General features: G+C 42.7%; 1 protein-coding gene across 2 annotated transcripts in view; it reads right to left on the minus strand.

Moving 5' to 3' along the window:
* ugp2b (UDP-glucose pyrophosphorylase 2b) overlaps positions 1–25489 on the minus strand; it is a 47100-nt gene that overhangs the window by 7418 nt on the left and 14193 nt on the right. For both annotated transcript variants that reach the window (XM_083775240.1, XM_083775239.1), the window contains exons 4-5: positions 14049–14234; positions 7657–7790 (exon numbers count right to left, since the gene is read on the minus strand). In XM_083775240.1, the coding sequence (XP_083631366.1) occupies positions 7657–7790; positions 14049–14234 (320 nt within the window). The remainder of the gene's footprint in view (positions 1–7656; positions 7791–14048; positions 14235–25489) is intronic.

Genomic DNA, 25489 nt, shown 5'->3' on the forward strand with positions numbered 1-25489 from the left:
AATTCTGAAGAAGAATGCTCTTCTGAAAAAAAGAGAAAGAGAAATAAACTAAATTTGGTTCTATCACCCACTGCAGAACTCTGAATGCGTGACTGCACACATAAATGGATAAAGGCATAAGGAGAATACTGCATTTCTAATGTCTCATCTACGCCGTGGAAACCTTTATTTCACAATGACTGAACACCCACCCCTCTTATGCCGGAAACTTAAATTTCAGATCTGCACTTCAAAGGCCAACCACATAAAAAAATTATATATATATATATATCACCGTCATTGCTGAGTGCAAGTGAGAAAGCGGATCAAAGAGCTCCTAAGAGGGATCCATGTCAGGTGAACTTAAAAAAACTCCTCTCAGGAGTGAACAGGGGCAAGCTCCGATTTGGCCGTTGGAAGATGAGGAGGGAGAGCAGCAGGTGAAAGTAAGCGTAGAAGCCTCATGAGTGGCGGATTATCTTCAACGGAGCATTAGGATCAAGACATTTTGCACCTTAAACTATAACGATGTTCAACATTCTCAAGCAATCTTCCGTGTGTCTCTGAAATGCTGCCGAAGTTGTGGTGAAAAGTTTACTTGAATCATGTGAAAACTACAATCATTGCATGATTTGCATCCTGGTTTTAGCTGCTACCCTTGGCTGCTGGACGTGGTCTTTGTTCGCTGCCTTTATGGCAAAACAGTGATCTTGAAAATAGAAGGAGAAATTGTTCCTAGACTAAGACAACTATTAAGTGAAATGCACACCAGCAGTGTGATAGTGTTAAGGAAGCAAATATGGCTCTAATCCTAAACTGTACAATTTATTCCTGTGGTTGTATTGATTATAACTGTCATGAACTCACCTCATTAGTCTAAACCTAGTCTTTAATTACAATTCAATCATTCCACTCACATAATATGAGCTTAAAACTACTACTTAGAGGAATCTCCCCAATTTGATCTACTGGGAAATAGATCAAAGTCACCACCAGGAGTTATCTAAAGCAGAACATGCTTTCATCACCACAGCTTGACTTATTATTTGCAACTGGAAGAGTCAGACTCGACCAGAATGTAATGACTGATTGGTTAAGCTGATGATTCATCTTCTTATCTAACTATAAATGAATATTTGTAACTGGTATTTGTGGTCCTTGAGGTAATATATTTGAAGGGCAACAACCAAGTGACATAAACTTGACTTATCTTATCTATGTATACACACATCAGCAGACACAGACGCGTGCGCACGCACGCACACACACGCACGCACACACACACACACACACACACACAATAAAACACTGAATCTGAGCAGTCTGGCAGTTGCACAATGGTCCGAAAAGGGAGCTATTTAAGGGCATTTCCTGAAGTAGTCCCATCCTGAAAGAAGCCGATCAAATATTAACACTACACTGCTGCACTCAAATTAATATTTATCAGCGTGCTGTTGCTTTGTGTTTTTCATGGCTCCCACCAGGACTGCACTACATACATGTATACATCCACTATGAAAAACATTGATTAGATGAAGCTCTGACGCAATGACAGGAGATTTCCTGCAACGGTCTACATACTGGCATTCAATTCTTTCCTAGACTTATTATAGATTAATATTGCTATATTGCTTACTTTGCTGCATTGTATTTTGTATATTACATTAGAGATGAAGCAAACAACTTAACCTAATTTCCATGTATGCATGCTTTTTTAATACACATGCAATTCTTTAGGGAATTATTACTGTCTTTAAATGACCACTTCACCGCTTTTCAATATAATATATAATTATACTATTATAATATATATAATAGTTCCTCACAAATAATCATGAAAAAAATGGCGCAATTATTTTTCTACTCTGCCTGTGTTTCATAGGAGGGCTGTGGGCAGTTCAGAAACAGTTGCAAGTTGCAATGCGGAAATGGAAGCAATCGTTCTCACGATAGTGAAAATCTAAGCATTTTTACAAAACTAAACTGCCCACAGCCCTCCTATGAGACACAGACTGAGTAGAATAAAATCGTGCCATTTTATCATGATTATTAGTGAGGACCCATTATAATTATGAAGATAGGTTGAAAAGTGGTGAAGTGGTCCTTTAATGGCAGTGTAGAGAGACAGGAAGGGTAGAGTTGGGCCATGTTCAACACATGGCATGGGAATTGAATCACTCACATTACAACATTATGGTCAACGCACTAACCATTCTTGGCCAATAACGTTTCTTTTGATTCAACAAATCTCCCTGATTTCTCCTTTGAATACTGTCAATGCTGATATAAACTGTACACATTTGGACTTGGCTGTTTTGTTTATTCAGTTAAAAGAATAACCAATTTTAATAGATAGATAGATTAGATATGTTAGCCTTTGATAGGCCAGGGATGCTGCACACAACCCAAGATTATCATTCTTTGAAGTCTTGTCTGGGACAGAGAATAATCTCATCATCTTCAAGTCATCTCTCTGCCTCCTTTACAATCTACTCCTTCCTCATATTCATCACTGTGATACATGTCAGAAGGCAGAGAACGAATAGATGAAAGGCAGCTTTTCCAGAATGCCTAGGCGAGCTCTGAACCGTCCTCCCAACACTGTAGCGCTGATGAACAAGGGAGATGGATGAGGGTTCAGTCAAAGTTGAAAACAACTCTTTTGGTCCAATGGAATAATTCCAACAAGAATCAATACACTGAGGAAGACTCTGTAAAGTCTTTATTGTAGTGTTGTAGTTCTCGAGACATGGTCTCGTCTCGAGACCGGTCTCGAGACCAAATTTTCGTGGTCTCCGTCTTGTCTCGGTCTCGCGCTTCTCGCCTTTTTTTGTCTTGTGGTCTCGTCTCGGTCTCGCCCCTCATTTGTCTTGGTCTTGTCTCGGTCTCGCGCTTCTCGCCTTTTTTTGTCTTGTGGTCTCGTCTCGGTCTCGCCCCTCATTTGTCTTGGTCTTGTCTTGGTCTCGGACCAATTGTCTCGGGTCTCTTCCCCCACCGAGACCACTCGAGACGAGATGCAAAACGTTCTATTATATCAACCCGATCGCAAGGACTGAGAGAGTGAGAGGAGCCCATTCACATTAATTAATTAAAGACAGCTGTTAAGGAGAACAGCGCTGCATGACGTTCATATAGGTCCAAAGAAGAGCACATGTTGATGTTATTATGATTGATTTGATTCATTCTATCATGAAATTATATCAGCCTTAGGCAATGGGCATAAATAAATAAAGTGTAGGCCGGGAGGCGGAGAGTTACGCAATATGCATGCAGCGCCCGGCATACAGCAATATTGTCTTAGAAATATTTCTACCAACAGTGCAAGACTGCAAGCTTTCCGGGTTTTTATAATAATGTGTGCCTGTAGTCGTTTTAATAAACGAGGTTGAGCGGTGATTGAATACTGATCTGAAAATAGCCAATCTACAACTCTGCAGTTGCACTGCAGCGCGACCGCGACATATGTATGAAGCCTCGCCTCGGTTTAGTTTCATCATGAGAAGAGTAAAGAACCACCACCTACCTGACGTTACATCTATACCTAAAGTAAAATCCATCCATCGTCCACCTTATGTGATCATGTCACTTTGTCAGGCTATAATAAAAACGATCATGTGCAAATACTTTGTTGTATAACGTGCATGCATGCCTCATTGTTGGTTCACTACCGATTTATTTACTAAAAGGCTCAAACAGCAGCAACCAAAACCAACTAAGTAATAAACTATTGTTTTAATTTGAAGGTGAGCCATAGCCCATAGCCATTAATCTGAAAGGTTTTGGTCGGAAACTGTCAAACTGACAGTGACGGACAGTGTGACAGGTGAGCTCACAGTTCACAGGTTAATTCAGTGCATGCGCCAATGCACATGGTGTAATTGTGTGTACAACAAATGTACTGGTCAATAAGATGTCGGCTAATTCAGCTGTTATAAGGTTTGGCTTTGTGGAACACAAAGATTACATTTGCAAGGTTAATGGGGGGAAAAATGTTTTGAGACAGAGAGAGACAAAGGGAGGGAGGGAATGAGGACAGAAAGGAGGAATGTGTACTATATGGCTCAGCATTTCTAGACGCACGCACGCACGCACGCACGCACGCACGCACGCACGCACGCACGCACGCACGCACGCACGCACGCACGCACACACACACACACACACACACACACACACACACACACACACACACACACACACACACACACACACACACACACACACACACACACACACACACACACACACACACACACACACACACACACACACACACACACACACACACAGAGAGATAGATCACTAATTGCTATTTTTGAGAACCAGTGTCCAGTTGGTTGAGAGGACAGTTGTTTTGATGCGTATTATTATGCTTGATATTTAAAATAAATATTTGAATGAATCATGCTGTGTAGACAAGTATACCTAATTTTGAGCTGTTCCAAAGTAAAATCTATTTGCAGTGTTTCAGATCAAGATTGTTATCTGTACCTAATAATACTATTACCGGTACAACCTATCAAATAAGAGGGAAAAATGGTCTTGGTCTTGACTCGGTCTCGCCTCGCGGCAGTCTTGGTCTCGGTCTCGACCCTCCTAGGTCTTGGTCTCTGCCCCCTAGGCTCGCATCGGTCTTGGTCTTGGTCTCGGTCTCGACCCTCCAGGTCTTGGTCTTGGTCTTGGTCTCGGCCCCCTAGGCTAGCAGCGGTCTTGGTCTCGGTCTCGACCCTCCAGGTCTTGGTCTTGGTCTCGGCCCCATAGGCTGGCAACGGTCTTGGTCTTGTTCTCGAACCTCCAGGTCTTGGTCTTGGTATCGGCCCCATAGGCTCGCAACGGTCTTGGTCTTGTTCTCGACCCTCCTAGGTCTTGGTCTTGTCTTGGTCTCGCTTTAGGTGGTCTCGACTACAACACTACTTTATTGTGAACTCTTAGCAGCAAGTTCCCCGGCTCCCTGCATGTGTGCGAGACCAGTGAGTGAACTTGTCCTTCTTGTGTGTGAACTAAACTGATTTTTATTTTTTGCACAATGAAACGTTTAAACTAAAGTTGCACGATCAGGAACCACCTCTGAGCTGTTTCATGTCGATGAGTTTGAGTGGGATTGTCTCCTAGAACTCACAGATACTGTAACTGTACATACATTTACACTGAAATGAATGCATCTCAGGTCACGTGTGATGATTAGATCTGTTGGCAAAGCCCTCTAACCATTATCCAAATTTCTCTTTACTGACACTTACGTCCAAACAACTCCTCGTGCACCCAAAATACTCATTTGCACCCGGTTCCCTCAAGAATACACGCGAGCGCACTAAATAATTCAAAATGCATTGTAAAAGGCGAGTACCATTCAGCTGGCAAAACGGAGGGACTTGAAATATTAATGACGGGCTTGCTTGATACATTCCATTTCCTGTGAGACCTCCTCTGTTCTTTGGGTATAGAGTTGAGATTAATGGTCTGTTGACATACTGTAGTGTGTACAGTACAGTACAGAACACAGCACTCTCAGAGTCAGAATACAGCAGTCACCAGTACAGCAGGACATGACCAGTGTACAAATGGAATCAAAATAGGGATGCACCGATTCGATACTCGTATCGGAGATCGGCGCCGATCCAGGCTAAAATTCTAGATCGGGTATTGGATCGGTGGCCGATCCATTATCCGATCCGATCCGATAATTATGTGTAATTACAGTATGAAAACAACTCTACCTCCTCTGTGACACAGCAGTGTAGTATTGACAGTATAACATGTGGAATGCAGCCAGGCTAGCCTGCTCACACATTAACCTGGTCTAATTGTTGCACAGTTATTTAATAAATAATTCAGTGCATTTATATCTGTGTTTGTTACATTTTGTTTTACAAAGTTGGGAAAGTAATGTTTAAGTCAAGCCTTGATGTTGCCTTACACAAAATAATGATTCCAGACTCCACACAGTGAGGCATACAGCTTAATAGGTTATTACGTTTCTTTGTGGGGGGTATCGGATCGGTACTCTGTATCGGCAGATACTGGACCCCCATGTATCGAAATCGGTATCGAATGCCAAAAAGCCGGAGCGGTGCATCCCTAAATCAAATGGACCCGTAAGGGCCGTTTACACCAAAATACAAAAGCTGAGAGAATTCAAAATTCATGTGTAGTGAGGGGCGCTCTTATCATTATACATCATCATACAACAGTATACAGCCGATTTGCTCGTCTACATATGACGTATATTTTCCCTTCATTGTCAATGGCATTTAATGTTTGTGTTGCCACAAATTTACATCATATTTGGCGGACATTTGAGTTAATTTCTCCTTTCATTGTCAATGGCAAATATGAGACGTGTGTGGACCAAATCTGTATATAGGAGGGGCTAGCGCCCCTCAAAAATAACCAAATCCATGTGGTAAAAAGATGATGATGATGACTGATCTTTTTGGTGCAAGACATATCAATAGCGATCAGTCAAGAAAACTCCCTATGGTATCTGTTCAGGCCCAGGTAAGTCGAAATGTTTGAAACATGCTGAAGTTGTACTCTGGCTGCAATCTCGTATAAAGAGAAAAAAAGGGGGAGAGAGAAAGGCACGTGAGAGAGCAGATGCATCTCCTTCTTGTGCCAAAATAGAAGCAAAGCAATCAGTCTGTACAGTGTGTGCCTGTTCACTATGCACTGCTATCATCGCCTGCAGACCGCAGTACACTGTAGCCATCACAATTGTACCCGCAATGCTTGAAGTCTCTGGCCTAGTCTAGTCATACTGCAGTTAATCAACTCATTACCCTATCTAAGCAGTCTAATGTCCATCCATGCATTCATGTGTTTATCCGTGACTTTTACCCTGTATAAGATTTAGTCTCTCTCCAGTTCTTGCCAGATTGTCTTGTGTTCTCTCAAGCATTGTTTGAAGCCTTGTTCTAGTTTTTGCCCCTGCTGATCTCCGTTTTGTTTTCTAGAGTAGACCACCGCCCTTGCCGGTATTTCTGCCCTTGCTGACTGCCCTTTAGTTTGGATTCGACCCCTTGCCTTCCACAGTTTCTTTTCCCAGGGGTCCCTGGGACAAAATATTTTGAGATGGGGAGTCAGCGGCCAAATTAATTGACACGAAAAAGCACCACTACATTTTTTGCAACAGTTTGAGCAGTGCCAAGCGCTCCCCAGAATGACTGAGTGTGTGTGTGTATGTCCCTATGTATGAGTACGACCTATTGACCATAACTGAGTATGACCTATTGACCCCTGCAGCTGATGTCTGAGCACGACCCAGTCGACCAATTGACACCCCCCCCCCACACACACACACACACACACACACACACACACGCAGGCCAGGAAGGAGGGATCATTACAACCCTCGTGCTTAAGTCAACTGTGCTTGACTCTAAAGGCACCAAAGTATAGTTGTTAGGAATACTGTTCTGATAAAAGAACGTTTTGGAGTCGGCTTAACAGGTTAAGAGGAGTCTTGTGCATTGTCCCGAATCTACCACTGTGGCAGTCAAACTTGATTTGAAGTACACATTTTAACTAACAAAAATAGTTAAAAGATGATGACTTCTGAAAGTCATCATCGTTCTCTTCATAATCTTCCACTTTTCATAGTCATCTTCTACTTCTGTACTTGTACAGTTCATTGAGGCTACATTTAGATTTGAATTCTGATATGAGTTTAGGCCTTACCTGCTCTGGTTGAAGGTGTGTATCTTGACACGGTGATGAGTGTACTTTTGCAGAATCTTCTTGGTGTCCTCGTCTGTGTTGAAGGAGTTCATGAGAACGAGAGGAACATCTGTGTTGTATGTCTTGTTCAAATGCTGCACGAGAGAGTGAGAAAGGAGGTGTAGGGGTCAGACAAGACAATTGTAAGAATTACACAGAGGTGTTTTTTTTTTTTAAGTTGATTATCTTTGCCCATGAAGCTTTCAGAAGGTTCCCCTTCCATGACCATCATCATCCATCACCATTAAGCGCATGCTACTTGTATCTGATTTTACTTCAGACATGCTAGACATGCTTATAAGTGATGAAATGAACAAATGATGAAGAAACAACCACCACCAGAGAGAGAGAGAGAGAGAGAGAGAGAGAGAGAGAGGACACTCTTAACCTAATGAAACACTGCAAGTGATGAAAGCATGCATCCTGTTAACCCATTCCAGAACAATAGGCCTACTGACATCGTTGAATGTGGTCACTCATTCATGCACTAAACACTTTATAATTCTATCGAGGCAAAATATGCAACCTTGGCAGTTGCCTGGCGAAGGCTTTGTGAGACTAGTACACATCCACAACTCTAGAGCAGTGGTTCCCAAACCCAAAACAGAAACGTGATGCCTCCCAGAGGCCCAAACCAATTACAGTAGCCCATCTATAAGCTCGTGATGTGACGTGATGTGAGCAGTGTTGTGCTAGTTACTAGTTACTCCATTTCAATCATTTTCAACTGATTACTTAAAATAGAAAAGTAATGGGACTCCCATTAATGCCCCGCTTATAGCATTGGAGAATAATACAATGTGTTGATCAACTGAATTGCATCATTGAACTCTGCTAAGCAATTGTGGTAATAGCAATTATCATTATGAAATGTAGTGGAACAGTACAGTTTTAGTGATTTGATTTGACCACAATAATTTAGCGTCCTTCCATTACCTCCACAAATTCAAAATAATGGTTATATTTCCATGCTGCAAACTGCCGCTGTCGTCTAGACTTGCATTTGTGTGTGTGTGTGTGTGTGTGTGTGTGTGTGTGTGTGTGTGTGTGTGTGTGTGTGTGTGCGTGCAACGTGTGCGTGCAACGTGCATGCGTGCAACGGGTGTGCAACGGGTGTGCCGGTGATGGTGGTGGTTGTGTGTGTTTGCCTGTGTGTATTGCAGCAAGTCCTGTCTGATTGGCTTACCCCTAGAAATTTACCCTAGATTAACCAATCATTACTCCTCTCTGCTACTTTCACTTTCTTGGGAACATGCTTTCATGTTAGTGTGACAACACATCGCCTGTAGGTTAAATCAGGGGTTCTCAACGTTTTTGGATTTAAGTGGTTCATGACTGAAGTATTGGGACCAGCATGCTAATATTAAATCCAACCCACTTCTTTAAACATAAACTACTTCAGTAGAATTTTGTGATGGTGCACTCACTGCACTGTGGTTGACACTCTTTGGTTCCTTTAAGGCAGTGGGTAATGGTGCACTCACTGCACTGTGGTTGACACTCTTTGGTTCCTTTAAGGCAGTGGGTAATGGTGCACTCACTGCACTGTGGTTGACACTCTTTGGTTCCTTTAAGGCAGTGGGTAATGGTGCACTCACTGCACTGTGGTCTCCCCATCTCTCTAGCTCCTTTAAGGCAGTGGGTAATGGTGCACTCACTGCACTGTGGTTGACACTCTCTAGAGTCTAGTTCCTTTAAGGCAGTGGGTAATGGTGCACTCACTGCACTGTGGTAGACAACACTATCTAGTTCCTTTAAGGCAGTGGGTAATGGTGCACTCACTGCACTGTGGTTGACACTCTCTAGTTCCTTTAAGGCAGTGAGTACCGGTAATGGTGCACTCACTGCACTGTGGTTGACACTCTCTAGTTCCTTTAAGGCAGTGAGTAATGGTGCACTCACTGCACTGTGGTCTCCCCATCTCTCTAGTTCCTTTAAGGCAGTGGGTAATGGTGCACTCACTGCACTGTGGTCTCCCATCTCTCGAGTCTAGTTCCTTTAAGGCAGTGGGTAATGGTACACTCACTGCACTGTGGTTGACACTTGCGGGAGGCATACTATCATCCGACAGAGCATTGCTCTGAAGGAGCAATGCTCCGAGGTGCGCTGCGGGTCGGGAGAGGGTTGCGGTTAGGTTTAGGTGTCTGCCCCGGGGGAGGTTAGGGTTAGGGTGAGGGAGGAGGTAGGTTGTCGTTCGGACCAATGCTCCGTCGGATGAAAGTACTGCACTCGACACTTGCTGTTGCTGGCTTTTCTTCACACTATGACATTTCTCAATGATCCCATAAGTAGCTCATAAGTAAACATTCTCCATTACTTAGATAAACATAATGTAATCATATTTGAGCATTTACTTAAGTGCAACGAAGGTATGGAGGAGGTTAAATACATATTCTGATTAACTACACCCCATTGTGTGATATCATCGCTCAAAAAGCAAAAGTATGTTTATATAATTGAATGACAAGTGAGAGGCCACAGAAAAAGCGTATGTTGTACTACGCAACACTACGCAAACATGTTGAGTTGACCATGGGAGTGTAGTTTCACATAACCACAAGCAAGGGCAGGGCTGACTAAGGAGAGGAAGTGAGTAAACTGCTACAACCAACCCTGAAATGATGTAATATTGTCATATGACATCCACAAACTCCCCTTTTGAAGGGAAAATACATTTGATTTTTCTACATCTAAAACACATTTTGGGGTGAGGGGCGCTCTTATCATCATACATCGTCATACAACATCACATTGTGACTTTCCATTTGGTTCCATTTGTAAACTTTGAGTTATGGGGGTCAGAGCTACACTAAATGGAACAGAGCCTTAATTAGTATAATCGGTAAAACCTGTGAAGGAATTAAAGAAGAGGCCCAATTTCTTTCCAATACGGCTGCTGTGCATCGTGCATGTAGTCTCTCCAGACAGACTGTTGAAATTCAAAGGAATAGAGGACACTGTTTTTCCTTTATTTGCCGATGGGTTCTCAGATTGAGTTAGATGTAGCTAGTAGGGGCTGAAAGGGAACTGAGCCAACGTAAACGTGTGGGGCAGCCTGGGGCTCACACAGTGAAAATGTGTGTTTATGAGGGCCTTCAGAGTATGGGTCCATTTTCCACCCCTTCACCCCCTCACCCCTCCCCTCCCCCTCCCTAAATGGATGGATTGAGTCCTGAAGTAATCTGACCAGACCTGCGGAGAGGATGGATGGATGCCACCCCCCCCCCCACCACCACCACTAATGCCTGTGGGAGGTGAGTGGGACACAGAGCTCAGTGTGTTTGAGAGGCTGTTATGAAACACTAATCCAACACAGAGCAGACACGCACGCATGCACTCACACGCACGCAATGCAAGAATGTATGTATAAATAGGAAACAAAATATAAAAACAAAAAGTGCCGTGCACGAGAGCTTGCCTGCACAGTACAGCACGCACACACACACACACACACACACACACACACACACACACACACACACACACACACACACACACACACACACACACACACACACACACACACACACACACACACACACACACACACACACACACACACACACACACACACACACACACACACACACACACCTCCAGCACACTGCAGTCTCTGTATCCCTTCCAGTTTTGCAGACCTGTGTGGACTAAAAGATCCTCTTTGAGCTCAACTGGCAGCACACACACACACACACACACACCCTTACAAGAGAACCCCTCAGATCACTTTCAAATGCTCACGTTTCAAGAGGTGTGTGCGTCCGTGCGTACAGTATATATTCCAACAGCTGACGGATTAAAAGAGTGCCGAGGAGGGATGACATGCACTTTATCATTATCTCTAAAGCCCATTTCCCATTTCCCCAGAGCCTTGCCAGCACACTGTACAAAGCATCTGCTCCCTGGATGCTCGGCTGAGTTCATGCAACTTCCAGACACTTGTAAAATGAAGGCAGGAGGGGTGAGGTATACACCCTGGGGAAGACGTTGGCAAAACAACTTCATAAAAATCCTCCATTTGGACCAGATGTTTACGCTCTGCACTCAATGACTCGCAGACAAGCATCACTTCCTGGATTCTAGGGCTGCAACTAACGATTATTTTCATAATAGATTCATCTGCCGATTATTTAAACCATCAATCGATTAATCGGATTATGACACTTATTTCGCTATCACCTGTTATTTTAGACATTCTAACTAACAAAAAATATAATTCATTTAAAATGTAATTTGATTAGCTGCTGATTAGGCTGCTATTCAAATAAAAGACAAACTAAATTTAAATTAATTAAAGCAACTCATGGTGTCTTTAGGATTATTCTGACTGCATACATTTGATTAACCCATTCTGACCGGGCACCCATTTTGGTGTCAGCATCATGTTATGCTTTAGCTATTGAAAAATAGCAGATCTACAAGCTCATATCGCGCCACCGAGTGGCGCGATACGAGCTTGTAGGTCTGCTATTTTTGAAAAATCGAAGACACTTTTAGAATCTGATCTCAGGTCAGAATGGGTTAATAATGAAACTGTCAGGATGTAATAGACATTTTTAGAATCTGATCTCAGGTCAGAATGGGTTAAAGAATCAATGTGTCGGCCCAGGCCGTAGCGTAACGGTCTGGGCACCGGACTGGTGATCCAGTCGCGGTGTGCCGCGGGTTCGACTCCCGGACCCGACACGGCCTTTACCGCATGTCATCCCCCCATCTCTCTCCCATTTCCTGTCAGCCTACTTTCTATCCCTTAAAAAATCAATAAAGGCGTAAGCCGCAAAAAAATATCTTAAAAAAAAAAGAAAAAAGAATCAATGTGTCAGTCTAGAAGGAACAGTACTCTTCTGAACTCAAAGAGATCATTTAAAAATAAATATTCAAGCCATACATTTGTTCTTGATACTATAATCGTTATGTGTCATATTTTGCTTTGCAGTCGCTACTGTGCAACTATCATGAGATAGTTGCACAGGGAAGAGAGATGGATCACACTTAAGTTTAGTTACACTTAACACTGGAAAAACTATGGTTAAGTGGGAAATCACCTATGATAAATTGCAAAAAACTCTAGTGATTAGTTGCCGATTCGATTAATCGATTACTAAATTAGTTGACAACTAATTGCATAATCGATTTGATTACGATTAATCAATGAATCGTTGCAGCCCTAGTGGATTCTACTCAGGATGTTTCGACCCAAATACATACATATCCCTAACCTTAACCTCACACAAACTATCCAAGCATTAGTTTTGCACAAAATATGCTGACCTCATCACATTTGTGTTGACAGCTATGGCTGCTTTTAGCCCAAAGAGTGTTTTTTGTGCAAAACTAGTGCTTGGAATGGATTCAGAATCAAGAAAATCCCCTAGTTTGACACGTCACATGCTACTTAAAGCATAATGCAATTTTGACTTACCGGTATATAGATTGTCAATGTCACATACACACACACACACCCCTATAAAAAAATCACACCCGTATGACGTGAGGGGCTCTTGTATCATCGTACATAATCATGACGTAATATGTCTATTTGCTCAGACACATTTAATGTTTAATGTTTGTGTAAGACGAAAATCTACACTAATAGTTGAATATAGGAGGGGCTAGCGCCCCTCGAAGATTTCTCAATACGGTCAGCAAGTGGATTCATGAATACACATATATACAGTATATCGACAATATTTTAGGCCAATAAAAAAAAACGATTTCCCACTCCACACCACCGGCTGGCGGACTATGTCTGATGGCTGCCTGGTCCCACCCCTTCGGGGCATCCCCACCCATTATGACATCACAGTGACATCACCAGCTGGCCAGCTGGTGCTGCTTTGCGGGAACACACCCACACACAGTCACACTGTGGTAATGGGACTTACCCGTGAGTGCGACCATGTCAGAGACAACATTAACAAAATAATTTAACAAGTGACCAAAGAATTTAACATCAACTGTGTGCTGAAATGCTGATGACAGTGACAGAATTTGTGCAGTGTTGAAAACTGAAAACCTTCTGAACTAAGGTGGCTTTCCTGTGTTATTATGTATAGTAAGCATCCTGGTAACTATATTTGCAATTCCAGTCCATCCAACCAAATTATTATTCAATGAATGAACCCCCCCCCCCCCCCACCCCCCCCCCCCCCCACACACACACACACACACGCACACTCACTTCATTTTTGGTCTTATAGGGATTACAAAGGGAAGGTGTAGCATAGTAGACAACCGACTGGACTATTCCAATACCAATGGAGTCACCGCTTCTTTGCAACATTTCAGTCACATCTTCTATGAAATTGTGTTGTGTTGCACTAGGAAGGTGTTGTCTGTGGTGTGTCAGTCACCTCTATCTGTTGCACCGTGAGGTCTAGGAAGGTGTTCTCGTTGCGGACACTGATGAGGCTCTTTGGGCCCTTGCAGCCCATGCTGGTCCCCAGACCTCCGTTGAGTTTCACCACCACCAACTTGTTGAGGCTCTCGGCCACGCTGTCGGGGAGGCCGCGAGCAGCTATTTTATCATAAGGCTGGATCTGTGGGAGAGAAACGGAGAGAATCAAGAATCAATCAGGCGCTTACCAATTGTGTTTTTTGAGCAAAGAGATTTACAGGCCGACAAGCACCCAAGCACCGTGAAAACGGTTTATGTGTACATGACATGTTTACGTGTTGCAGAGAGTGTGTGTGTGTGTGTGTGTGTGTGTGTGTGTGTGTGTGTGTGAGAGAGAATGTGTGTGTCTGTCTGTTATCTACTTAACACACACACACACACAACACTGTCGGTACTCAGTTTCAAATGTCACAATGTTGGCTAGGCAGCAGAAAAGACTATGGTGAGAGAGGGAGAACCAGAGAGAGAGAGAGAGAGAGGCAGAGAGAGAGAGAAAGGATTGAGTGAGGAGTTGGAGTGACTGAGTGGTCACTTTCTGAGGTCAATATTAGGACTCTCTCATCAGCACTTTCATACAAATTGTTTTGACTGTTTCCTCTCTCTCTCTCTCTCTCTCTCTCTCTCTCTCCTGCAACACTAAGAAAAACACAGAGAAAACCAGGAAGACAGATAGTCGAAAAGAGAACAACAGGACAGAACTAGAGAGAATGTGTGGGAGAGGAAAAGAGTTGAAACGTGTAAGAGAGTGAGACATAATTGGACAGGGGTAAAGATATGCAGCTGATAGAGAAAGTTATAGATGGAGACAGACGGTGACAATATAGAGGGGAACATGTGAGTGGTGGATCTAATGGCACCAGTCGGTCTGAGAAAAGACTGATATTGGATGTATTATAAGTCAAATAACCTGATGAATCCTATTTAAATGCTTTAATATCAATTCAACAAAAAATCTATAGTACTGTATATAAAGCAAAGAAATATACAACATATATAGACCATTCAGTTTCTTTAGATTTAAGTCTCTCATTGTCATTTTAAACCACAAGGCCACTGGGCCATCGGAACAGTGGATTATCGCAAATGATGTAAACAACCAAAAGGTCAGTGTATTCTTACACTGTTGGAGGTTTTAGCCGGCCGTGATAAAGCAGCTAAGCAACGCAGCTCATCATTGCACAATAATAAAAAAATTAATAGAGAAATCAACAAGACAGCAACTCTCCTTCTGATTACATAGTAGAGTTGAAGAAACTGTCAACTCATTATTTATTATTAATTTATTATATTTATTTCAGTACACATCTTAATTGTTTACTCCGTGACCATTTGGTTTGTTGTGGAAATTCCCCTGCAGGCTAAATGAATACTGAGTAAGAAAAATCAATGAAGATGAATGCACAATTCACTATTGCTCTGGTTTAATGTTTGCAGACAGGAGTAATCTCTGTCTCTCTAAGGGAGCTGGTGAGATTAAAAGATTTTTAAGGGAAGGCATTTCACACAAGCAAAAGTCTCCGGTGTTAATAATATATAACCTTGCTGCAATAGCTCAACAGAACTGTATGCATACAAGAGCAAGAATCCACTCATTAGACAAAGGATTTCTGTCGGAATCATATTGAAAATTCCAGCAAAGCCAATTCCAACATTATAATTTTCCATCACAGGTTTAAAAGCTGAGGCTGTGTAAAGAAACGTTGAAGGCTGAATTTACTGGGAAATTTAAAGAAACGGGCACCATGTCTTGTCTGTACTTTATGTCTACTGTTGTTATGGTTCCCCTTAGTTTTTGTTTCCTACATTTGGTTTTTTATTATTACATTTCAAAACATTTTCCAAAAACATTCTAACAAATTCCATAAATTAGAACAGATATTTGTGAAAATAGCCGATCCTCAAGCTCACAAAGTAGCGACATGTTGTGAGCTTGTAGATCTGCTATTTTCACTAGTTTGGGTCCTAGGCAAATATCAAATTTCAGTTTTGGGCCACGGGCTGAAATGTTTGGGAACCACTGCTCTACTCTATCCCACAGAGAAGGTGGAAGTTATGGTTATAATGATCAAACACCCACCAATGTCTCTGACTTTTGAATGTCTATGCATGTTTCATCTCTCTCTAGGCCGTCCTCAGACAAGCCTTCCATCGTCGCTTCCAGTCATCCCAGTTCTCCATACATCCGGCCAGCTGGTTGGTGCTTTGCTCTCCTGCATCTTTCTTGAGTATATCCACATATGTTGGGACGTCCTCGTGACCGGTCCTCGTGACCGTGTTGTTGGTTCCCACAGCACCAGTTTGCTGGCTAGCAGCTCCTGGTGTCTTTGGCAGTGTCCTGCAAGTCTCATTTTCCTGGCTGTTATTTTGCCGCTCACCCTAGTGAATATTCCAGCATACAGATTCTCATTGGTAACAGTACTCTTGCTGATGTTGAGCACTACACGTAACATTCTGGTGTAGGTGTAGGTTCCAGCATTCACTGCCTTATAGGAGAACTGATTCTACCGTCGCGTAGAAGAAGCTGAGTTTGATTTGTCGGGGGAGGTTGGAGTTCCATACACTGGCCATGCCATTCAGGGCCCTCCATGCAAGTGGGTTCCTCACTTTTAGATCTTGCTCTGTTGAGTTGACCCATGAGCCCATACCAGGTAATACATGTTTTTATTGTAGCTTCTGAGCATAAGTATTTCACATGTATTTACCTAAACCGTGCAACTAAGTGACAATAAAGTGAATCTGAGGTACTTGAAGTCATGATAAACCCATCCACCCTGGTCACTTCTTGGAAATGGACAGCTGAATGCGAGATTGCGTTCACAAAAAGAAAGACACAGTTGCTACAAAGCAAAGCTAATCTGAGTTCCTGGAAGTTCATATTTAAAACAAAAACACATGAGAAGCAAAGCAGATTATGACACAATGACGCAAGTGAGGCTAAGAGGCTCAGCAGATGAAGTCAACTATGAAGACAGCGCAGCATCCAAGTAGACTGCAGAACACAGTCTGTACAGACCAACTTCAGGGGCCGGCATCTTCCAAGTGGGGCGTGGCTACACGAAACTGAGTTGGACATTTGACGATGATACACAAAATAAGAATAAGAAGATATAACTGTGTCACTGCAACAGACTGGCAGACTTCAAGGACCTGTTCCTAAAATGTATGCTGAGAACTAGAATGAGTCTGCGAGAATTGTTGATTAGATCGATAAACTAAATAATAATAAACTTTATTTCAGACTCGTGGGTCCATATAAAAGAAAACAGCACAAAATAATAAAAGGGCAGCGGTATATAAATATATAAAATACATCAACATTACAGTACCAACCTCACACCAGTACATGTCATATAAGGTGGCTATCCAGTGCAAACTCCACAAGATTCAGGCAGGTAAGTTTAATTACTAAAAAGTATAGAGGCTGTTACGCCAACGCTCTCTAAGCCTGGATGTGTATCTGTAACTATACTGTTCTCTGACACATCAAGCCCACACACAATTATACATCAACTGTCTTAACAGTGCATACCAGGTGGGTACACCAGCGGTCACAAATATTTGACTGGCTCTATGCCATCGAGGAATGTGGAGCAACAACCGCATGGCATCATTATAGGCCACACTGAGCCTATGCCACGCATGCCAGAGATGAGCAGTGTACAGAGGTGTGACATAGGCTCTGAACAGTGAACACTTAACATCAACAGAACACATTGAACCTTGAGTGTGTGCCTGTGCATAAATTTTACGATGTTGTCTGTAGACATCTCTGTCATCCATCAGTGAGGACATGACCATGGTATTTTACTTCCTTGCATATTATGAGTAGCCTGGCGCCTCCAGCCCTGAATCGCTAGCCACGCCCGTTAAGAAAATATGTTCTGGCGATTCAGGTCTGGAGTCTCTGCCTACGGCAGCGTTAGTGTCGATAGAAAATCCGATCACAGCAGCAGATTGGCCATCAGCCCTGTCACTCGACAGCGTCAGACAACAAATATAGCTGCCCCCACTATGGTGACCCACGACCGTATCAATCTGGCTATTAAATCGGCGTATGATAAATAGTTTCTTTACATAAACGACAGGTTTTATAAACATCATCATCCGACATATTTTACCGCTTTTGTTTACATGCTAGTAGCGCTCGTTGGCTGTGGTTTGTTTGGTTAGCAAACGGGTTAGCCATAGACTCATGATTGACAACAACGTCATCTGCTTTCCTACTATTCTGATTGGTTGGTATGAAGCAATCACCGAAGACTGCCGCTTTGTCATGGGATGGGTGTCATCCCATAAACTGCTGCCGTGGGGAGTGTCAGGCTATATTATGAGAGTACTATCACACAATTGAAAGGCAGAGGAAGATACATTCCTGTCTTCTCTGCTTCTCATTGTTCGGATTTCGGGAGATTAACCGAGTATCCGACGGACTCAGCAACCGGCAAGACTTTAACTAAGATTCAACACGCATAGACGGAACTAAAATGTTCCAATAATCGCTTCTCTTTACAAACGCATGCTTTTTATAAGGTTTTATTCCTCAATCTAGGAGGGGGGTGTTTTATGACATAAATAAACCTTTGTCCGGGCAAAAGGCCATAAAACAAACGGACATAGGTGGACAGAGCATGTCGTCCAGGGTTCAATCCTGGCTGACATGACATGGAGCACCTCCACTCGTGGTGGAGGTGCTCCATGTCATGAGGAATAAGACACAGACCCCGAGAGTGGCAGTTTTACTCCTTATCTTAAACAAACATACCCCTCCTGTTCACCCCCTCTGCACCCACTTTCTCTGTTACAACTCCACACTGAGGAAACACACACACCACACTGAGAAAGCATTCCCTCCCCCCCCTAGATTGAGGAAGAAACATTACATCAGCATTCTTTATACACATCTGTATGTATGAGTGTTTATGTGTAATAATGAGTGAATAAAACCTTATAAAAAGCATGCGTTTGTAAAGAGAAGCGATTATTGGAACATTTTAGTTCAGTCTATGCGTTTTGAATCTTAGTTAAAGTCTTGCCGGTTGCTGAGTCCGTCGGATACTCGGTTAATCTCCCGAAATCCGAACAATCATGATGTTACTTTTTTTGGCATTATATTTTATATCAAAATCGTTACCATACTGAGTGCAGATCTTCAATAATTGTTGAAGCCCAGCACTGTGTGGACTGCATATGACCAAATCATCAGCATACTGTACATGAGATGATTGACAACAGTGTCTCCCACAAGACAGACAGTATTACACCCTGACCCATTCACTTGATTTGACAAATCATCCATATAAACATTAAATAATAGGAGATCAAATCCGTCCCTGGCAAACCCCATTACTGACATTTTACCTGAAACCTGCATTCTTACTAAGTATTTTGGAACACCTCTATCAATCAATTTCAAAGACGTACCATTTTAAAGGCTTACCATGATAAAGCAGTGTCAAAACTGATTCACTGGTCAGGGTTAAAGTGTTTAGCTATAGTTACCCAGCAAGACTGGGAAGTTATCCACTGTATACTGGCAGGTGGCAGTCCTGACTCCTGAGACAGGCATTATATTCATGGTCCAAGTATATTCCATGTTTGGGATTTCAATAATTGGGTCTTAACAGCACAGTTGCAGGAGAAGAAGGGCCACTTAGGTGAATGGGTGCGCGTCATACTTCATATAAGGTTATTACAGTAGGGCCTAGTAGTAAGCCATCTATCTATATTGGCCTACTGAGTAGGCCAATATAGACAGATGGCTTCTCAGAGGACAGTGTTATTTGACAGGAGACGACAGGAAGTTCTACAAGCTAAACTAGTTTTTGTCAACATAGCTTAGTTGTGGTTTCCATTATACTACTGTATATAATTATACAGTAGTGTGTGTGTTTAATGAAGGGCATGGCATGATTTAAACTTTAAAGGAATGCAGTGTGACAATAGTTTGTCGCAAAGGTGCCTAACCCTGATCAGAGGTGATCAGAGGTCTGATGGTGAGCGTCTCCATTAATTATGCTTGCTAAAGGTACACTTCACCCCTTTTGCAATCTGATCTTATTTTAATGATGTTTGGGAGACAATTGTCTCTAATATGTGTTTTTAGGTATATTACTATTTCAAAGTGTCCATGGTGTCATGGACACTGGGCTCACTTCCTTCTTGAACTACAATTCACCCTTTGTCAGTCATTGGTCCCTGACTGACTGACTGACTAACCAGCAGGCTCTTTCTGCCTTGTTCTGCCTTGTTTATATTGATTTATTGCTAAAACAACTGCACTGGCTTCCTGTCAAATTCCGTATCAACTATAAACTCCTCCTTCTTACCTACAAATGTCAAAAAGCCATGGCTCCACAGTACCTCTAAGGCCTCCTCCATAAACCTCCTGTGACATGGAACCTGGGTCCACAAACTTGGACCTCCTCTCTGTCCCTCAGTGTGGCAGCCCCCACCCTGTGGAACTCTCTTCCACACTGGACTCTTTTAACCAATTCTGACCTGAGATCAGATTCATACGAGGTTTCCACCGGACACACACTGGTCTGATGAACCCATTCTGACCTGAGATCAGATTCTAAAAATGTCAGTCGCTCTTCGATTTTTCAAAAATAGCAGACCTACAAGCTCGTATCGCGCCACTCGGTGGCGCGATATGAGCTTGTAGATCTGCTATTTTTAAATAGCTAAAGCATAACATGATGCTGACACCAAAATGGGTGCCCGATCAGAATGGGTTAAGGCTGCCTTGAAAAGACACTTATTCTCTCAGGCTCATGGCATATAGTTTTTTATTGTTGTTGGTACATTTTGTAAAGTGTCCTTGAGTTCATGAAAGGCGCTATATAAATTCAAGCTATTATTATTATTATTAAAACATCTTTTGGGGAAAAAACTAAAAACAAACATGATATGCCCAATCACCATGCTGCACCTGTGATGTTCCTTTTTACTGACACCAAGTTTAAAATAAGAATTGAGTGACACCTCAAAAGTGATAAACACCTTATTTCAATGGTAGTGGATGGAGACATTGGAGAGAGAGGATTTTTGTCCAACCACGAAACGGAAACCAATGTGTGCGAAGAGGGGCACAACCACGGGCGGGACTTGACAAAGGGGGTTATTCCCAAAATGCTTTGGTGCACTGCTTCGCCTTAGGATAGGGGAGGGGTCTTACTGAGACAACATGTAGTCCAAGGAAGCTCTGAGAAGGAAGGGAAGTGGTCACGTGACTGGGCTGCGCCATGACACTTTTATGGACACTTTCATGGGAGCCAAACTCACACCGGAAGTGCAATGAATACATGGCAGTGAATGGAGCCGGCTGGACCAGCCCATAACAAACATTATTTATGAACAATTGAGACCTTTTGTAAAGTAATCACTTCTGGAAAATAACAGAAGACATATCACAGGTTGTTTTCTAATCACTTACTTTTCGATGTGCACAGAGTGCACAGTGTATAATTTTATCTGAGGATCTAAACAGCATGGTATCGTTTCTGGCTCCAAGGTATCGCAAGATTTGGCTGCCAGACAGGAAACGGTGGGAAGTCTCGCGATACTTGGTGTGTTCAGAAAGGTACTTTGTGCTCTTTAGATACCATACCTCTATAAAAATTACACAGTGTACACATCGAATAACAACACAGCAGACAATAATGTGTTACATGTCTTCTGTTATTTTCCAGAAGTGATTACTTTACAAAAGGTCTCAATTGTTCATAAATAATGTTTGTTCATGAGCTGGTCACTGAGCTCTCATTGACTCCAGTTCATTCTGCCAAACTTCCGGGTAGTTTGGCTCCCATGAAAGTGTCATGGCGCAGCCCAGTCACGTGACCACTTCCCTTCCTTCTCAGAGCTTCCTTGATGTAATCCAGGAAGTAAGTGAGCCCATTGTCCATGACATCATGGATACTTTGAAAGACTAAGACCCCCATTATGAACGTCATATGGTATGACATAGAATAATTATGACAGATTTTAAGAGATGGAGGCGTAATTTTGCAATTATGAGCACGGTAAGATGCGCTCTCAGACACCTGTGGCATGCGCAAAACGGCCTTGAATTAGTCATGGGTGTGTTTAGGGCGTCTCCGCCATCCACCCATTCAGCATGGCCGTACCATTCACTTTAACAGTCAGCTGATCCCACATATGTTATGCGCAAATTCGGCTTTGCTTTAATAGCGTGCGAGTGGTATTACATTTCTACAGGCAGGCACCATAGACATGACATGACTTTGTCACATTTGGGTTAATTATTCCTATTGCACTGCATGCTGTCACCTGTAACTTGCACTTGCAGTGTTAATTGGAAAGTCATGACAGCAGCAGCTGTAGGCTATACAAGGGAGGGAGACATCACTTCATTTGTTTCTGTTCTAACTTCTAAGCATTGGAAAACAGCTGTAAAAATCTTTATTCTAGTTAATTTGATTCATAAATGAATAACTAAGCCTTTGAAATGGCACCTATACCTTTCAGATCAGAATGTAACTGTGAGTATATACGCACTTGGCCCTAGTGGTTGGAGCGTAAACTACAGGCGGACCCGTGGATTCATGACAAGGAAACCCAGTGCAGCTGGGCTTTAAAATTTGACCACCAAAATGTGGTCAGTCTCTATCCTTCTTTATACTGTATGGTCTACGTGTGTGTTACGTGAACGGCCGTAGCCAATGGGAAGAAGTAAACAAAGGCACGCTGAAAAAATCTGTTTTGTCATAATCTAGGTGCCAACCACAGTGATTGAACATTCTGGGATCATTTCTGTGTCGACGTTACAATATGAACGCTTCTAAAGTCAAAGACTATTTTAAGACGCGCACAGTGAGTAATGGCGGATTTAAGAAACAGAAGCTCCAAGCGCAGCACGGAAACAGTGGAAGCTCAACAGCACATTATGAACAGCACCGTGCGAACAGGCGATCCTACAGGGATTGTAATACTAGATATATAGTGGCATTCTATGGACTTTTTTGTTTGCTTTAAGAATGCACACAAGTGTGAAGCAAGCAAGCAGGTCGGACTTATTGTCGGTATCATCCGCTAAGCGAGTTAGACAGACATTATCATGCACCCTCACTTCAGACAAGTGTGATTTTTATTTCTTTATGGGGCATTTTACAAAGACATCTGAAGAACTACAAACAACGAAGAGAGGAATCCAGGCTCACCAAATGTTAACCAGATGTTGTTCTGGGTTGGGTTACTAGTGTGCATGTCTGTGTGTTTATCTAGCTAATTTGTGTATGCTCATCTAGAGTCTATGTGGTCATTTTGTGAATTTAAGCATCACAGATTTCAGATGCTTAAATATTTATTTATATACTGTACTGTACTGTACTGTACTGTACTGTACTGTGTGTGTGTGTGTGTGTGTGTGTGTGAGAGAGTGTACGCACGCACGCAAACAAAAATATCCAGGGTCACTCACACCCTGCTGGCTTTCCTGTTAAAAGTGCTGAGTCACCAGTCCCTGGGTCCTGAGACCTCCAGCATGCCTGAAACTGGACCCACAGCAAGTCCCCCAGAGTGTAAAGTGGAAACACAAGGCCTTGTCGATGGCTGTGGTCAATGAGGATGGCCTTACTAACACAACAAACAACTCCTGACAGCTCTCTCTAAGCCTCTGTACTCTCATGGGTTCGTCCTCTGGCAAAGAGAGAGAGAGAGAGAGGGACAGGGAGGGAAGGGAGGCGAAAGACAGGAAAGGAGTGTGAGGGGGGAAAGGTCAAAGAGAGAGAGAAGAGATATATCATGTAGTGTGTGTGTGTGTGTGTGTGTGTGTGTGTGTGTGTGTGTGTGTGTGTGTGTGTGTGTGTGTGTGTGTGTGTGTGTGTGTGTGTGTGTGTGTGTGTGTGTGTGTGCACATGCATGCGAGAGTAGTGTGGGGCATTTTGAGAGAAATGTGAAACATGTGTTTTGCAGCCAAACTCACCATCCAAGCCCTGTACACCTGAATGGGAAACTTTAGCTTCATGAACTCAAAGTGCCATGAAAAGGAATGAAGGAAAGAAAAAAAACACCCTACAGCGAGTTATTCTGGGCCTGGGCTTGGGGTTATGGTTACAATATGGTTTGGACTTAGGTTGGTGTTTAGGTGACAGTAGGAAATATGGGTTGTGCATAGACCATAGACCATATCCATATATAACATACCATGGCATATTATATATATTTTTTCATGGGTAAGAGAAAGCTTTACGATTGAGGGTTCTCTTCCACATTACAAGGGATTGTACTGGAATCTGACAGGATGTTGACACCCAACATCCTTACAGAATTACAGGATATCATGTCTGTGATTAGCTCTCTAACAAACAAACATTTGCATCCATCACCACTTCCACTCAACTCAAATGTTCCTTTTTAAGTGCCGACACTATATCAGTGTTCATTTTGTTGACTAAGACTAAGACCTTCAACTCTCACTGGACCGGTTCGCAGTCGAGTGTACGGCAGCTGGGATGAGGATCAGTGTCTCCAAATCTGAGGCCATGGTTCTCAGCAGGAAACCGGTGGATTGTGCAGTCCAGGTTAGCTCTGGTCCATAGCCTTCTACTGCTTCTACGATTCTGCCCTGCGCAGTATAAGGCTATGGGACTTTCAGTTTTAAATCTCAAATCGAAATCAGACCAGCCTCTCCTCTTTAGCGCAAATAAAAAGAATGTTTTTGCTACTCACCAAAACAAAGGCGGGTTGTGTCATTAGAAAGCCTACTTTCCTTAGTGGACGCACTCTGAGCCCCCCACCACACGTATAAATGGTACTTTTTGGCCAGAATGGGATTTTTTTTCACCGGGGGAAAGATATTCTCTATGAGGCAGTCAGAGATGAGAAGTAACGAAGTACAAGAACTTCGTTACTGTAACGAAGTACTTTTTTCGAGTATCTGTACTTTACTGAGTACTTGTTTTTCTGACTACTTTTTACTTTTATCCGTTACATTTTAACACAAGTACTAGTACTTTCTACTGAGTACTTTTTCAAAATAGGCTTGTTACTTTTATTTTAATAACCAAGGAATTTAAAGACCAAGGAATCTAGAAATACAGACGTGCGCGATGCGAGTGCATCGGTTCATTCACTGTGTATCGGGTGAAATCTCGATGCATCGTTCGCGGAGTGCTTGCATCGGTAAAATCCATGGTTGCACCTTTTTTCATGGTAAATTTCACCCTATCCTGTGTTTCCGTGGCGCATTGAACGTACCATCAGAAAAGGAAGGAAAAAAAGGTCTCTCGCAGCGCACACACAACACAAGTCAGTGAACACTGAACAGAAGGTACCGTACGACGGTGCAGAGTAAACACGTTGAGATTGTGAGACAAGAAACAGACTATAAAGAGCACCCGCGACTAACAGAAGTGAGCCCCACGCATTAAACAA

Source organism: Protomyctophum parallelum, assembly GCF_964188405.1.
Source record: "Protomyctophum parallelum genome assembly, chromosome: 10".
NCBI lineage: Eukaryota > Metazoa > Chordata > Actinopteri > Myctophiformes > Myctophidae > Protomyctophum > Protomyctophum parallelum.